The following is a 17,381-nucleotide window of genomic DNA, read 5'->3' as shown; positions in this document are numbered from 1 at the left end:
ACAACGGAGTAAGTTAAAACGATTTATTCCGTACCAGCACAAAATTCCAAAAGGAAATACTCCTAGAAGCATTTACTTTCAAACTAGAGAACAAGCTTGTCTTATAAGAGTAGTTCTAGGTTGAAAAATAGTACACAGGACAGGTCTGAATTATTGGCTACTATGTTAATACAGTACTTACCATCTACTGTACAACACATTTGCATTTTAAGAGCGACATCAAAGTGTTGCAGGCTGTTGTGAAAAAACATACACTCTGAACCTATGGGAACTGACGTGAAATAAAGCAAATCGTTTCAATCAGCTACAATTCCCATGTTTAGAATCTTGCTTCCAATCATCACACATCATAAAAGCAATCCACTGAAATTCCAGGCGGTATTCATCATTACCATAAATAGAAACATAGAAAACTGTTAAAAACTACTTGTAAAATACAGGATCATAAAAGATCATAAAAGATCATATGTACAAAATGAGCAACTCTTCCTCCTGTCTCTTGCTTAATAGTTATTGCATGCAATTCTGGGGATGGTGATATTTTTAATAGTGCTGATAGCCATTGTACAGTTCTCATGCATGTAAAACAATCAGAAGAGTATACCATGCTGCATGGTGAAGAGATCCATCTTATCAAATCAATCCCCTTTAATGCACAGCATCCTAAAAAATCTAAATGCACATAAGGCCATTATATTGATCCACTTTAAAACTTGGAAAAAGTCAAGTTATTTATAGTAATCATGAAAATTTAAAATATCACAGATTGTTTTCAAGTTTGTTGATCAATTTCTTCTTGTAAAACATTGTGCCAAAGGGAGACCTTTGTTTGGTTTCCCAGGAATAAAAAAAAAGGAGGAGAAAGAGAAAGCGCCGTTCTACACACTATTTCAGCAAATAGAAAGCAAAACCTTATAAAGCAACATGCATGCAGACACAAACTAGAAAAGACTGGCTTTGAAACAGTCCGGCTGGAAAAATGTGAGAGTCCACAAACGGTTCTGCACCCCCTCACATACAGGCACTATGCAAAAAATCAAAATAAAAAAGGAGGAGTGATGATTGTTAAAACACACAAACAGAGAGCACATTAGCAAGATCTCCACACGAACATGAATCTCACGGAAACGCAGTAATCGCAACACGTCTTCATTGGTTTCTTGGTTGTGCTGTAACACTTTACTGTCAGTGAATGGAGGGTGTGATGATCAAACACCGACTACGTTTTTTTTTTTTTTTTTTTTTTTTTACACACACACATTGTGAAACGTTTGGTCTCTCAAAACCATCAGATGGTTACAGAGATTTAAGGTGGCTTGTCAGGATGTTTTTTTTTTTTTTTTTTTTTTACACCACTGTTCAATCATACAGTGGTTGAAAAAGTGCCTAATTCGTGCCGCTGTCAGTTTCATTTCCAGCAACACAGATCATACTCCCCTGATAAACAGCTTTTTTTTTTTTTATAACAGAGGGGACCATTAACATTCATCAGAGTAACTTTGGCACCACAGGTCCTCCACGCCGTAAGCAGAGAACCCCTTTACACCGTTCCTTTGCATCTTCTTTCACTACGTACAAAAGAGGGCTTTGCCACGGGGAATTAAATAAATTAATTTAACACATGAATATGCGAGAATCATGTTACTAGCTATTCAAAAAAAAAGAAAATTAATGAGCCTTCTTCATGGCATTAATTACTGTAACACTAGGTGTAATGAGCCGATAAGCAGTTTTTCCCGAATTATTTCTCAAAAGCGTTACCTTCCACTCACGAGTTAAAATGTCTGAACACTTGGATGATTTAAGTGTAAAAGGTGCATGGGGTGTACGATAGTGGGAATCAGTCAGGCAGTGTACATGACCACACTGACAGTGCCGAACGCGTGTGCTGCATCCGCCGGTCACGGCTCCTCCGAACCAGACAGAGTTTTTTGAACGCTCTTTGGAGGCTCCCAGGTGTCACTGTCATCAGTGTCATCATCGTCGTCGCGTCCCTCGTCCCCAACGGCAGGAGCGGTCCCCTGCTCCTCAGCGCCCATCTCGTTTTCACCCAGCGACTCCTCCTCCTCTTCCTGGTCCTCGTTGGTGGCCGCGTCTTCGAAAGGGTTCGTGCCCAAGTCCGCCTTGCTCTGAATCTCCGCAAACCACTCCCTCACCTGTTCATAACTCATATTGGACTTTGCCACAAGTTCATCCAAGTCTTGCTCACTCAGGAACTTGTGCTTGAGGTAATACTCTCTCAGGATGTCCTTGCCACTCTTGAACTTTATTGGAGGCAATTTCTCCAGGCCTGTGGCCTTTTTGGGCCTCCTGCTGCGGGACCTCCCCCAGCCCCGGTTCCGGATCCTCCGTTTCCGGTTCCTGTTCCCGTTCATGGCCTCCACGTTTCCACTCTGATAATAAAAAAACCATTTGAGGTTTCCGTTTTTCCAAGAGTAGCGGGTGTCTCCAAACCAGTTGACAATGTAGGGCCTGGGAAGGCCGCTCTCTTCGGCCAGTTTGTCGTACTCTTCGGTGGTTGGCCACTGAGAACGCACGAAGGCACTCTTCAACATATGCAACTGCTCTGGCGTTTTCTTGGTGATCTTGTCTCTGTTACACCTTCTACCTCCGGGCGGTGTCTGGCTCCCCTTCCTTGAATCACTCTCGTCAGCTACTGGGGTTTTCCTCTTCTCGGTAAACCAGGCATCGATCTCCCTCCTGGTGAGCTTGGTCTCGGTCCTCAATCGGCTCAACTCCTCGTCTGTGGGCGTGTCGCACTTCTGAAAGCTCTCCTCTAAAACCACAAGTTGCTCGGGGGTCTTTTCCTTAAACTTTTGAAGCGTAAAGTCCGGAAACGGGTTCCAGGTCTTGGTACGCGTCTCCTTCTCTTTAACGGGCGACTGTGTTGGTGACTGCGGCGTTTCGTCACTCGAGTCGATGACAATGGTGGCGCTGTTGCTACTGCTGCCGGTCCTCACGTTCTCTTGGAAGACGATCACATGACTGTTCTTGGAGTTGCGCTGGTTGTACCGTGTATCACTGAACCACTTCTTTATTTCGCCTTTGGTCAGATTGGTAAGCTTCATCAGGCGCGCGATCTCGGCGTCACTGGCAAACTGGTTCTTCAGGTAGCTGGCTTTTAGCTCCGCCAGCTGCTCCTTTGACTTCTTGGGCCTCATTCCGAACTGCTCGGCGCTCAGGGCAGAGTTCTCCTGCGGGGTCAGTGACGGGGGCTGGACTGTGGTGGCCCTCTTGGTTTCGCTGACGGCAGTGCTGGCCTGGCTGCTCAGGACCTTCGGGGCTTGGCTTTGACTGGGAACTCCGGCGACGGTGAGGGTTATTGGGGCGGTGACTGGTAAGCTGTTGGCAGTGCCCACCTGCGTGAGGACGAGGCCTGGTTGGCCGACGATCTGACAGGTCTGAAGGATGGACTGCAGGCCGTTGGTGGCAGAGAGGTGGTGAGCTGGAATCACTGTGATTGTCTGAGGCACGGTGTGCACCGTGCCATTAAACTGCTTCCTCCTGGCCTCTTCCACCTCTTCGGGCGTCCAGCTCACTCCATGCTTGAGCCGCTGTGCCGAAAACCAGATTTTGATCTGCTCCTCACTGAACTTGGTCTGAGCAGCCAGCCCCATAATCTCGGACACAGACGGGTAAGGAAACTTCTTGTAGGTGTTCACCAGGATTACGTTAGTATCCATGGCCGCGTTGTAAGTCGGTATGCTGCTGACTGGTATCAGAAGTTGGGCCTGGGCAGTCTGTTGGGCCTGCAGTGCAGACAGAACCTGAGCCAGGCCGGCCGGAAGAACGGTTGTCGAGTTGAGGACTGCCTTCTTCTCAGTGGACACGGCATTGGGAATGTTCACAAGGACACTATGCTTGGCCGCATCACTGTGAAGTTGGCCCACCATCTCAATGGGTATTGAACCACCAACAGCCTCCATGGGTTCCTGCTCACCTTCATTATCAACCAGCATATCACACTCGTCCAGTCCTTTGAGAGACACTGCGATCCTCTTCGGCTCCGATTTGCTCTTCATTTTCATTATGGGCGTCTTGCTAAGCGAAATACCCGACACTGAGGTTTCTTCACCGTCCTCCGCTTCATTCAGCGCTAAACTGCCATCGGATGTTAGGTCAGTGACCGCCTGGCTTTGCCGTTTGGAAGGATGGGCATAGTTGTCATCTCCGGTATGATGATGTGCATCATGCTCTGAAAAGTGATTTGATGACAAGGTCAGTTTCAGACCAAAAGATGTTGGCAATTCTACTTTCTATCAAATCTGACACTCAGCACCGTTCCTCACCCGAATCAGCTTCAGCAGGCAGCAGGGCTCCTTCTGCGGCACCAGCATCGGTGGAGCTCTCGGCTCTTTCGTCGTCCTCCATTCCCTCCTGCTCCACGACGTGTGACGGAAGGACCATGCAAGGGGTCGTCGACTTTCTTCGACTCGCCATTGTGCAATTATTTGGCGCAACACGAAGGTCTGGATTCTTTTTGGGGAGCCTTTGCTTTTCTGTTCTTTCAGTGGTAGCCCCCCTCACACGACAAACTCCAGTTTGTCATTTGCCCTGCAATGCAAATTGAAAGTAGTGTCATGATTCCACACTGCCGAAGTGATCCTGCCTACCCACGACAGCCGCACAGACCGTAAATTCGCATTTCAATGTAAATCTGGCAGATCCTCAGCGTTTGAGCACCGCGTGAAGTGAGCGGTTAGCTGGTCCCCGCGTCCTCCCAAAAGGCTAAGCGGAGGCGCACAATGCACCGGGCTACGCTACACGCACAAAGCCGAGGAGGCAAGAACTCCACGGAGCATTCAACAGCGCCACGCCAACCCACAGCAGAGCAGAGCAGCGGCCGGCGGCCGGCGAGCGCCACACCGCCGCGTTTGCGCAGTTTTAAGCGGCGACGCGAAACACCGGCGGCTGGTGACACTCGTCCTCCGCCGAACTGCGATGCTAGCTGCACAACTCACCGGGACAGACGCCGCCTCGCTGTTTTAAAAGGATCGGGCTGCAGCGACGAAGCAACAGAGGCGGCGACCCGAGTCCGCCGCGCACTACAGGCGCAGAAAAGCGCCGTACATGTCGCCCGTACAGCCCCGCATTCACGCCGGGACCCACAAACTCCTACCGCATCTGGCGACGCCGAAAGTCTCCCCCCGACCGCCTACCGGCGCATCACACACTCTGTGAAGACCACGCTAATTCGTGCTGGTTTTAATGGCAGTTCTTTTTTTTTTTTTTGGGTAAAGACCAGGCGTCACCGCTGTCAGTGTAATACGGCGTGACGTCATCGCCAGGCGACTCCCCGCCGTAACTTGAACAGGTCGTGAAAACACAGTTCGAACGAGGTGGTGCTGGCGCCCGCCTTCATCCAGCTCTCCACAAATACTACAGCTTGCGTGTTGCCATTATATTACTCGTGTAAAAAGGAAGTGACACTATGCTACAGCGGTGAATGTTCAGTGTTTTTATTGTTTTTGTTTTTTTTTATGAATCCAAAACAAAATATTTACAACAAAGCAAAAAATTGTCAGCAAAAGTAGCATGTTAACTGGTTATTTCGCACAAATATTCAGCAGCAGAAAAAAAATATGAATGAATATATAAACATTCAAATGTAAAAATCTTCAATCGCCTTCGCCATTTCCTGGAACAGATGAGACACACATATATTAGATTACAAATAAATAAATACATACATTCTGGCCCAAATAAAATGAATGCTACAATGCACCATATCCACATCTTCATTAGTACATACCTGAATAAGAGCAGTCTTGTCATAGTCTTTCCTATGTCTGTATATACTCTGGCAAAGGATGGCATAAAGCTTCTCAAGCTGGTCCACCTCATAACCTTCTGTCTTTGAGATCACCTGCTTTAGCAGCTCCTAAAATAAAAACGCAGAGGGGTCAGATGGGACTGAACAGGTCCAAAATAATCTGTAAACACTGTGAAGGGCTGATGCCTGAAACGTACCTAGAATTTAAGGAACCCACCTTGAGTTTCTCATGATCAACCACTAGTTGCTGGTTGTTCTCCTCCAGGATCCTCATTGCGTAATCCATATTTATGAGCTGTTGTTGCTGCACATGGTTCTTCAGAGATCTGGTCATGCGCCTCGGGCCCATTTCTATAATACAAGAAAAGAAAAAAAATTACTTTAATTGGCCCCATATGTTTGCACTTTGTTGGAATCTGGCTTGGAAACAGCACTGAAAGACAAAAGCACAGACATGTTTAAGAAAAGAAAAAAGCCACTGAGTCTTTACATTTCCTTACCTAATCCTGCCTCCACATCACACACCACAGGTGCTGCCTCTGCAGTCTCTGTCTCCAACCGTTCCAGGTCTGGGTTCTCCATCTCAGCCTCCATTCTCTCTGAAACGCTCCTGACACACTGGCTGTCTTCAAGTGCTTCTCCTCCAATGGTGCAATCCTCAGCCCCACCTTCTCTCAACCGAGAGCAGTCCTTTCCATCCACTGGTGGAGATCTGCAGGTCTCAGTCTCCATGGCATCCTCCTCTGTTATGCTTATATTCTCAGGAGCTAGGTTTTTTTCATCTGTTTGTCCATCCTCTTCCTCTTCATCCTCATCATGATCATTGACAGGAGCAGCTTTTGAGTGAGAAGATCTTGTTCTCCTGATAACACCATGGCTCCATGTTCTCCTCCGCCTTCTCTTTAAAGATGCTTAAAAGGGAGGAAATGTTAAAATCACACAATTACATGGTCTCTGTCAGTGCTACTATTCTAACTGCAATAAAACAATATTTCAGAGACCTGCTGTACCACTAGGTCCAACAGCCTCACATTAGGGTGACTATGGTACATTTGGGGCAGTGGTGGCCTGGCGGTTAAGGAAGCAGCCCGGTACAAATCCCGAGCCGGAAAGGTGCCACCGAGCAAAGCACCATTCCCACACACTGCACCCGGGTGCCTGTCATGGCTGCCCACTGCTCACTAAGGGTGATTGTTAAAAGGAGAGGACACATTTTGTTGTGTCACCGTGCGCTGTGCTGCAGTGTTTAACAATTAAATCACTTCACTTTCACTATACCTCTTATGTTTTAAAACCCACTGTTCCCCCTTACCAGGTTCTGATGTTAGTGCATCTTTATGTGACAGAGGCTGTACATCCTTTGCTTTCTTAGTGAGGAATTCCTTGATCTGTTGACAAGTCTTCTCTAGGTCCTTGTTCAGTTCGTCTCTTATAATGCTGTGAACCGTTTCTTTCAGCTCACTGGCACGCTGCCTAATTAGTCGACCTGATAAACAACAAGCATTTTAAAAGTTGCAACATATGACCATACTGACTGAAAAGCTTCCAATGCCAGCTGTGCGGTCTAGTCACCTGAGGAATCTGTATCCGGGTTGTACTGTAATGCGTTCTGCCATATCAGATCCACATCACAGAAGTAGTCCTTCACAGTCATGTACTTCTCATGGTCTATTTTGTAGAGCACAGTGGACAGGTCCATGGGCTGCTTAATGACAGTTGTGTAGTCGGGAACCTTTTGAGAGTGACAGGATTATTTGGATATGAAGTTAATACAAACAAAATTCCCAAATCAAAACACTGTGCATGTGGGTCAATTTCAGTTGCAGGCCCACCTCACTAACATCCACAGGCTCAGCAAATATCTTGAAACGCTTGTCCTCAGTCAGCCGGTTGGTTACATCAGTTAAGAAGACGCGGAGCTTCCTCAGGGTTTCCTCTGCCTGTTTCTCAACGTGATGCTCCACCAGCTCAGTCTCCATCTTTTCACCTTCTTCCACATTTATATCCTGTCGCCTTTTCTTTGACGCTGCTCAGGGAATTAATTTTTACAAAATGGCATTTAATATGCACACTTACGATGAAGGACCATCTATAAACACCAAGACAAACACAGACACCATTTAGAAACCAACCTGTTGGCCTAGGTGTAGATGTTGCACTGAGAGCAGCATTCATGTCGTCTTTGGCTAATGAAGAGGTATTCCCCTTATCAGTAATCACTGCAACATTTGGCTGCACATGATAAAAGGAGGGCATGGACCTTGATGAAGAAAAACCTAAAAGAACAATAGGACATTAAATAATTTTAAGCTTATTTATGAGAATGTGCACAACACACTGGTGAAACATTGGCTCAGACTTGTGGAAATGAATGAATGAACCTCTTGTGCTGCGTGACTCTTGGATTTGCTCACAGATCTTCTCAAAATCCTCATCCAGTTCATCCTTGATGATGGCATGCACTGTGTCCTTCAGTGCACAAGCACGATGGCGGATGAGTCGATCTGATAAACAAAAATTGAAAGAGAGGAAAAAAATTTTTTAAGTTTATGAAAATTCAGATACTAGAAGGAACAAGGAAACAAGAAGACTGCACTCATTTTCTGACTCCTACCCGAAGGATCCTTGTCAGGGTTGTACTCTAAAGCGTTCTGCCATATCAGATTAAAATCAGAGAGGAACTCCTTCACAGTCACGTATTTGTGCGCATCAATCTTGGACAGCACAGTGGACAGATCCATAGGCTGCTTAATCACAGTTGTGTAGTCAGGAACCTACAGACAACAGAGCCATTTTAATATGAACTACATACACCACAGTGCATTTGGGAGGAATGGAGGACCACAGAGGACTCGCTGACCTCTTCTATGTCCACGGGTCTGGTGAAAGCTTTGAACCGCTTGTCCTGGGCCAGTCGGTTGGTGACATCACGCAGGAAAAGACGGAGCTCCCTGAGTGTGTCTTCTTCTTGCTCTTCCAGGCGAAGCTGCTCCTGCGCAGTTAGTTTACGGGGAGCAGGAGGCGGAGCCACAGGCAGTACCTCTAACACCTGCAGAACTAAAAGAGGGGGATGAGAGACATAAAATGAAATAAGAAAAATACACTTAAATCTATTCAGAAACTACAAAATAAAAGATCCATGAGGATCAAATTATAGAGATAAAAACTATATCCAACCGATAATATCTATGTAATAAAGTATTGTATCCCACCTGCTTTTCTCTTAGACCCTGGTGTTTTGGAGGCTTGATTTAGAATGAGATCTTCGAAGAATTTTGTCCTCTCCAGTTGAGTTGGGAGAGGAACCTGGTACACCTCCCCATTCTCCATAGAGAACAGTTCCTGCACCTTCAATTAAAAAAAAAAGGATTAAAAAAAGAAAATGTTAAAATCTTTCAGTATGTGGGCACTGTGATGAGCTTTTGATGAGAGGATTCATGATGAATTCAGGTATGAATTCAGGAATTCAGAGTAAGCATGAAATGTCACAAAACATAACACATACAGCTTTAATTTATATTGTCTCATTAGATAAATTTAAAAGGCAATGACTAAAATGCTCAAAACAGCAGGCCAGTGATGCGACATTATCATTCACATGGTGGTAGTGGATACCTCTGGGAAAAGGGAGCTGTAAGGGTAGCTGCATGTTGCCAGCAGCAGGATAGGGGAGAAGGAGGGGACGTCATGTAGAAGGCTGAAGAACGTGGCCCTGATGGAGGTGCTCATTGTGTCCCACCAGCGCTGAATGTGTGGGATGTAGAGGATACTGGGGGCAGTTCTTTTCGCTTCACAGAACAACTAACAAGGAGCAAAACATTAAAAATTGATTCAGTACCAAAAATGAATACAGCCAAAAGTATAGATATTAAACAGAATAGATGTACACCACACACACACCATAATATACACCATAGTATACCAATTTTGTACACATCAATACCTTTGCACAGGTCTCCTCTGGACTGGTGGTGCTAACCCCAAACAGTACAGCAATATCCAGTGTGTAGACAGTGAATTTTTCCAAAGAATGGAGCACCGCTGGGGCCAGATGAGAGCTCTGTGCAGAGCCCGGTCTCCCAACCAGCAGCAGCCTGGGTCTGTAGGAGGTGGGATGCTGGAGCACGCTTCTGGGGGATAAAGAGGGAAAAGGTTTTAGGCTTAGGCTTAAGCAAAGCCTGTGCATTTTTCTTGACTGAAATACATTTTTCTTACCTGTTGAGACACAACAAAGGCCCAGCAATAGCACCTTGTTTTTGGGAGAGTTCTTCTTCATCACTGTATAGCATGTCCTCAAACAAAGCATTTCCTATTGCAGAGAGATAAAATTGTGATTTTTGCATCTTTTCAACTGCCAAATATGATAAAAACAGACTAAAGAAAACACCTAAATGTATCAGACAGGTGTGAGCTAGGTTGGGAAGTAGAGTAAAATAACTGACCTCCTTGGTCTGGTCTCTTCTTCAGACTCTGCTCAGCATGAGGGAAGAGCCTCTGCAACCTGTCCAAGATGCTGCTGAGGGACGGACCCAGCAGGGGCTGGATTATGGATGTGAGCGCTTTGGCGGGAGAGGACACAGCCCTCTGCGAGGCCGGCACCATTTTCCTCATGGCAGAGAGGAAGTCACGACTACCCACGTTGATAGACGCCACATCCAGCAGCAGCTTCTGAGAGGAAGTGTAGATCTGAGGGTAACGGCGCCGCAGTGCACACAAAGCTGCCTCAGCGCAAACAGCCTTTATATCAGCCCCACAATAGCCTGGGAGAGGGAGACCAGCACACCTAGAGTTAATTTACCATACCACTTGGTATGTGACACAGGCATGTATGTAAAAAGAACCGAAAGAACACGTACCAACACATTTGTCAGCCAGTTCTTCCAGGAAAGCCTGAGAAGGCTGTGGGTTCCACTGCCTTGTGTGAATCTTTAAAATCTCTTTTCGAGACTTGAAAGCAAAAAAGCAAAAAACATAAAATCCCATAACACACAACCTATTACAGACAATCCCTTCTATCTTAAACTCACATCTCTGTTCGGAAGGCCGAAGAGGAACTCCCTGTCAAAGCGGCCTGGACGTCTCAGTGCAGGGTCTATGGAGTCCAGGCGGTTTGTGGCACCAATTACAACAATCTCACCACGACTATCAAGACCATCCATTAAGGCCAAGAGGGTAGAGACAATGGAACTGGAAAAAAACCCCACAATGTTTCACTGTACAAATACAACTTAGCCTCAGATAACAGTTTTTAAACTATGGACAAACCATTGGGGAGTGGTAGTAGCCTGTTGGGTAACACCAGAAGACCAGTCACGGGTTAAAACCCCACTTACTCCCATTGTGTACCTGAGCAAGATACTTAACCCTGAGTGTCTCCAGGGGGGCTGTCCCTGTAACTACTGATTGTAATTCTCTCTGGATAAAGGCGTCTGCTAAATACTGTAAATGTAAAAAGTAAATGTAAATAAATCAATAAAAATATGAATCTACCTGTGAATCTGGTCCTGTCTGCTGGATCGAACTGGGGCCAATCCATCAATTTCATCAAAGAAGATTATAGATGGACGCATCTGATAAGCCTGAATGGGGAGGAAGTGATTTTACAATAAGTCAAAATGAAGGCAATCTGTAGTGCAACTGCTGGAAATTGCAAGAGTCCTCACCTGGTCAAAAAGCAGTCTGAGCTGTCTCTCCGACTCACCCACCCACTTACTCAAGCAGTCTGCACCCTTCCTCATGAAAAAAGCCACTCTCCGGTCACCCTGGCTGCATTCATTGGCTAGAGCCCTCGCCACCAGTGTCTTCCCTGTACCAGGGGGGCCATAGAACAGGCAACCCCTGTGCAAACAAGACAAAGTCATTAAGAAAGAAAGGCTCTCTTATCTCCAATTAAAAGTCTAATATAAAGAGGTAACCTTGGAGGTTGGATCTTGAATCTCTCAAAGACCTCTGGGTAGAGGAGTGGGAACACCACCATCTCCTTCAGAGCAGCAATGTGGCTGGTCAAACCCCCAATGCTCTCAAAACAGACCTATGAGCAGAAAATGGATCTGAATTTCATGTACCCAATAAAAGTGGTCTCCAAACTATTCTTGAGTGCTCAGAAGGAAAAAAAAGTTGAGATGGAACATACTGACTGGTCAATCTGCATTGGATCAACATCAGCAAGACTCGCTCCTATTTTCATTCGATCCTTATGGATTCCCAAGACGTCATCTTTTCTCAGATTCAGGGGAAGGCATCTGCAGAAGATACACCAAAAACAAACATACTCATTATAAAATCAAGACAGTTACTCATTCTCTTAATAATACTGTTTTCATCATCATTGTCATATTTCATCTAATATACTGTTAAATGTTCACTGTTTATAATCAAGATTTTTTTTTTTTAGTAAGTTCATGTATCCAAACCGGTTTGTCCACAATCAGCATTTAAGAAATATATTGTCTACATCTGTAGTACGCATGTGCACACATGCCCATGCTCTCGCTTGCTCACACACGCACACTGTGCGACTGTATTTTGATACTACAGAACGCCCTTACCGGTTCATTGACCTGTTTCGACTCTTACTCCTCCTCCTCTCAAATTTCTCATCATCAGAAGAGGACGAGGAGGAAGAGGATGTGGAGTCACTGCTATGGATTGCATGTCTTCGTCTACAGGCGCACCAGACACAAAACACAGATCGCACAATCAAAATGAAAGTTTTCACATTAACACAATTAAAAGATTCAATACAATTTAAAGATATAAATACACTGACAATACATGTTAAGAGTTTGTGTTAGCACCATGTAGGGCTGAGCAATATATTAAGAGTGATATTGTAATTTGGGGTGGAAATCCACATCACAACACAGAATGTTTACAGTGATCTACATTAAAATTGGGTCAATATCACAATAATTAATCTGCTGGGTGTACTGTCCAGCTCTAGCACCCCAGCCAATCACCACACAGTGTTCGTTTAAAACCAGTTAACCAGTTAAAACCACAATACGATCCTTACCCTTCAGACTGCCTCCTGCTGATGGAACAGATTACATTTCAGAACAGAAGCCACAGCTTTTATATTCAGTCAGAGGTTAAAAATGTACTATGTACAATACGGAGAGAAACTCTAAACCAAACACCCAGAATCTTTCCAAACCACTTCTTACATCCCAACCAGACCCCTGCCAAACCCCAGCAAACATGGCAGTGGTGTGGGGCTTTACCTGCTAGTCCTCCTGCTACTGTAGGGGCTCCTGGGTCCAGACGAGGGGAAACTGAACCTGCGACGGGATGGAGTGGAGTGACGTTTGAAAAACATGCTCCTCTTCCTCGGTTCTGAAGGACGCAAAAGAGCACGAAAGAGACATCAGAGAGAAGTTATTAGTCCGTATTAAAACAAATTAATCACAGGCCATTCAGAAAGCTGATCTTAACATCAACATTAATAAATATAATAAAACAAAACGTATTTCACACTGAAACAAAACTACAGACCTTCAAGGGGTGGCTGGTAGCGAACAACGGCTTTCCTCTGCCTCAAATCATATCTTCTCTGGTTGTCTTCCTCTTCTTCCTCCTCTCCCTCTTCTTCCTCCTCCTCATCGGCATCATCATTTTCTTCCTCCCGTTCATCCTCCTGTTCATCGTCATCTTCCTCACTGAAGTCTTTAATTGAGACATTGATGCTATTTCAAGTTTCTAGATTAACTTCAGTTTAAAACAAAAAACAAAAGCAAGCCCATTTCTCAATAGCATTACATCTCGCTCAAACACGCACCTTCATTGGCATTCCCTTGATTGTCTTCACTTCCATCTGTACGGCCAGAAGATCTCGTGGCTCTTTTTCTTTTTGGGTAGATTCGCAGGTTCTTGAAATAATTCAGCAGAACATCATTCATATACATTCATACTTCAACTGTACCACAGGAGTAACATGCCAGGACTCATGAACTACAGAAACAAAGAGCACAGATGTGATGCGAGAAAGAAATGCGGCTGAAGGAAGCGCTGCACACCTCATCTTCATCCTCTCTGCTTCTCAGCCGCCGTCGCATTTTCTGCATGTCATCCATCTTCTGAAGCACAGCCTCGGCAGTGCTGCACAAGACACATCCAGTATTTCAATTCCAGACAGCTTTATAATCAAAGCACACACAGTAATTATCATATATGGTTAGTTTTTGCTATTACGTTTAATCATATCTTGTATGTTATTGACTTTTAATAAAAGCTTATAAATGAATCTTTGTCAATGTACAACAAACTTGTGTCGTCCAAAACGCAACGGGACCCTTACTTGGTGATAAGCCGGTCATAGAGCACAGACTGATTCCTGGCATCAAGTCTGTATCTGGTGATTCGCGAGCTGCGGCGAACCACACGGCCCTCTGTTCGCTCCCTCAAGCCCACCCGATGTCTTGTGGAGGTTGGCGTCCTCTCAGCATCACCTGCATCCACAGGACATGTTACATTTATACTCAGCGTCTTGCTCAGGGACATCGTGGTACTAAGTGGGGTTTGAACCGGTCACTTTGTCTGGTTCATACGTGAGTCTGTGACTCTCTAAGCTACTACACCCCACAAGGTTAATGACACACACACTCTGAACTATAATGGAGTATTTCAAAGAATTACTATTTTGTTCTTCCTGAGGCGCCTTTCCTCCTGAGAGCCTTGGAGATTTCCTGGGGAAAAGAGAAAGCAGACAGGCCATAGTGCTTAGCATTTGAATTATACACTGACACGCTGTCAAAAGAGCTGTGATTACCTTAAAAAACTGCTTGCTTTTTCTTCCTTTGGGAGGAGAGAATCGCTTTCTTGACCGTTCATTCCTGCAAAAGTCACCCCAGGCTTTTCCCTTTGACCTCTGGTTCGGATGCTGCCACCATTAACACTGCGCTCCTTCACAGGCAGGTACCCCTGTAGCGTGAACAGTTCAATCAAGTTAAAAAAAATAAATAAATCACACAGAGATCGACAACAGGGTCAGAAACTCTGTTTTATTTAATACTTTGATTTCCTTTCCTTCATTTACAGCTCGGAGTGCTGTGAACGGCTGCGTCAAGGCGCCCTTTTCAAACCACTGACAGCAGCGGGCAGCACAGCAACCAGGCTAACGCAGACCGCTCGTGTTTAAGCAGCATGCCACACTATTTATACCTATTATACCTGGGATCTGGGGATCTGGAGCACTCCGTGGGCTGCTTGAGAACTGTTCCAAAATTGGAACACTAGCTTCAAACTAAAACGAGGGGCGAAAACATTGCGACGAAGTCAACAGCTGATCAGTCTGAGACGCGGCGACGGGACTCACGTTTCCCGGGCTGTTCTCCGGGCTGCTGCAGCTGTCAGCGCCCGACTTGTGCCGCAGCGACTTGCGCCGAGTCCGGTGCAGGGACAGAAACTCGGAGCTCGAGTCGAGACAAGGGTCCCGCTCCGGAGCTGCCGGCTCCGGACACCCGCCGCTGCTGCGTAACTTCACCATTGTAGAAAAAAAAAATCTCTTGCCAAAAACAACGATTAGGCTAGATGCAATTTAATATTCATATCAGAATGAATATTAACATCGAAATTTAAAAAAAACAAGCGGCTATCCACACACTGTCGACCGAGTTCCTTGATTTCTGGCGCCAATAAACGTCACTGACGTCAGCTGCCCGCGCGCAGGGGCATCTGCTTCCGCAGCAAAAGTTAGACCCCAATAAACATGTTCGGACAGACATCCTATTTCACTGTCGTTATGCGTAACCAAAGCCGCGATCATCGAGGTTATTTATTTAATCCGTCAAAAACATTTAATTCCGGCGTCGATAAAATAATCCTAAGTGTTTGTAGTTTTTGGGAAGGTGCATCGGCGCGTTTTGGGCGCGACCAAGGCGAGCACGGAAAGCGAACGTGATTGGACGAAGCGGGAGCGCGCCGTGCTCGGACTGATCTCGGATTCATATGATTATTGGCGGGAGATAAGTAGCAAGGAGAAACAACGTGAGTCGCTGGAAGCTGGTCCTGCAGATCATCAGAACTAGAATTGCCGGCTTCGTGTGTAAAACAACCATTTAATATTAGGTCCGTTTGACGATCAGCCGCTTATACTCACAATACTCAGTTCTGTCACTCATTTCAATGGTGTGGTGTGGTAGTACTAATCCCATAAATGACACAATTACAAAATACTAATGGTCTTACAAAGAGCTTTACAGTTAACGTGCATGCTTTGTTATATTTAAAAGCTGCATATATATGACTTGATCTGATTTATAATTTTATTTTGTGCAATTTTGTTCATGAAACTAATAGCCGCCCTTTGCTCTGATTACTGCTTTGCACACTCTTGGCATTCTCTCGATGAGCTTCAAGAGGTCGTCACCTTAAGTGCTTTTCCAACAGTTTTGAAGGAGTTCCCAGAGGTTTTCAGCACTTGTTGGCCCCTTTGCCTTCACTCTGCGGTCCAGCTCACCCCAAACCATCTCGATTGGGTTCAGGTCCGGTGACTGTGGAGGTCAGGTCTCCACTTTTTGTTAAGTACATAGCTTCTTGTGTTCATAGTTTTGATGCCTTTAGTGAGAATCTACCAATGTAAATGGTCATGAAAATAAAGAAAACACATTGAATTAGAAGGTGTGTCCAAACTTTTGGCCTGTACTGTACTGTTTATATATATATAGTTTACATCCCAGCCAGTTTGCTTTGAACAAAATTGCACAAAATAAAATAAAATTCTGACATCTGCTCGAGGTGTCAGGTCCTGGGAGTGTACCACAGCTCTGGAAAACCTCTTGTGTGGTACTAGTGCTGAAGACTCTACATCCAAAGGACTTCAAAAGCCATTGGCTGGTGGCACATCGGTCCTGCATGAAGACCCTGGAGCTGCTGGTCCTTGTGTATCTTCAGCCTGTGGTGAGCTCATAACTGGACCCTCTTCAGTTTGCCTTTGATTTCTCCAGTGCTTTCAACACCATAATACCCCAATACCCCCAGTACAGAATATAGGACCATCACCTCACCACATGGATCCTGTACTACCTCATTAACCGACCACAGTATGTGAGAACTAAAGGCTGTTTGTCAGAAAGGGTTCTCTGCAATACAAGGAAAGGTACTCACATCGTTCTTCTTCACCATCTACACCAATTCTGACTAAAGTTCTAATGAATCTGCCTCATCACTGATGGAAATCAGCCATCTTTTATGGTGTGGTCTGCTGGGGCAGAAAGAGACTGAACAGGCTGATCTGGAGGGCCCACTTTGTGTCCTGCATATCTTCAGAACTAGAATTTATAAAAACCATTTAATATTAGAACAGAAAAGTTTCTGTTCTAGGATGCCCTCTGGACCAGTGGAGTCCCTGTTGAATAACATCTCTCACCCCATGCAGGATTCTTTAATGTAGAGAAACGTCTCTACATTAAAGAAAGAAAGTCCAGTTGCCATGACTCAACTTTCAGACAATTTCACCTGGATGACTGAGAATCTTCAGTTATACATATTTATATTTTCAGATTCTTTGTACAGTGTACTTTTTATACTGTACTGTTGGTAAAGGATTATCTTCTCTCATTGTATCAATTTTACATGAATAATTATAGAAATGTAAATGACAATACATGTA

The 17,381-nt window shown here is 45.1% G+C and overlaps 2 protein-coding genes across 3 annotated transcripts; both read right to left on the bottom strand.

Annotated features, from left to right (window-relative positions):
* Window positions 1–1,327: 1,327 nt before the first annotated feature.
* On the bottom strand, window positions 1,328–5,252 carry zhx1 (zinc fingers and homeoboxes 1). 2 transcript variants are annotated; one of them, XM_028979943.1, is made up of 3 exons: window positions 4,962–5,252; window positions 4,290–4,554; window positions 1,328–4,195 (listed from the first exon to the last, which is right to left on the bottom strand). In XM_028979943.1, the coding sequence occupies exons 2-3, from the start codon at window positions 4,438–4,440 to the stop codon at window positions 1,902–1,904; spliced, it is 2,445 nt and encodes an 814-aa protein (XP_028835776.1). In that variant the 5' UTR covers window positions 4,441–4,554; window positions 4,962–5,252; the 3' UTR covers window positions 1,328–1,901. The 2 variants fall into 2 exon arrangements, with proteins under 2 accessions (XP_028835776.1, XP_028835775.1); XM_028979942.1 differs by having other exon boundaries at window positions 5,120–5,247.
* A 191-nt stretch (window positions 5,253–5,443) lies between these two features.
* Window positions 5,444–15,389, bottom strand: atad2 (ATPase family AAA domain containing 2). Its single transcript, XM_028980250.1, has 31 exons — window positions 15,087–15,389; window positions 14,541–14,692; window positions 14,408–14,457; window positions 14,070–14,220; window positions 13,789–13,870; window positions 13,551–13,641; window positions 13,268–13,438; window positions 12,997–13,108; window positions 12,322–12,435; window positions 11,907–12,015; window positions 11,689–11,804; window positions 11,437–11,611; window positions 11,264–11,352; window positions 10,801–10,960; window positions 10,630–10,720; window positions 10,216–10,533; window positions 9,989–10,082; window positions 9,717–9,903; window positions 9,389–9,574; window positions 8,986–9,121; window positions 8,634–8,830; window positions 8,388–8,547; window positions 8,155–8,277; window positions 7,906–8,049; window positions 7,606–7,799; window positions 7,346–7,505; window positions 7,086–7,259; window positions 6,274–6,684; window positions 5,991–6,124; window positions 5,753–5,881; window positions 5,444–5,638 (listed from the first exon to the last, which is right to left on the bottom strand). The coding sequence occupies exons 1-31, from the start codon at window positions 15,255–15,257 to the stop codon at window positions 5,603–5,605; spliced, it is 4,617 nt and encodes a 1,538-aa protein (XP_028836083.1). The 5' UTR covers window positions 15,258–15,389; the 3' UTR covers window positions 5,444–5,602.
* Window positions 15,390–17,381: the final 1,992 nt, after the last annotated feature.

This window comes from Denticeps clupeoides, chromosome 5, assembly GCF_900700375.1.
Source record: "Denticeps clupeoides chromosome 5, fDenClu1.1, whole genome shotgun sequence".
Lineage (NCBI taxonomy): Eukaryota > Metazoa > Chordata > Actinopteri > Clupeiformes > Denticipitidae > Denticeps > Denticeps clupeoides.
This window is presented reverse-complemented; position numbering and strand designations above follow the sequence as displayed.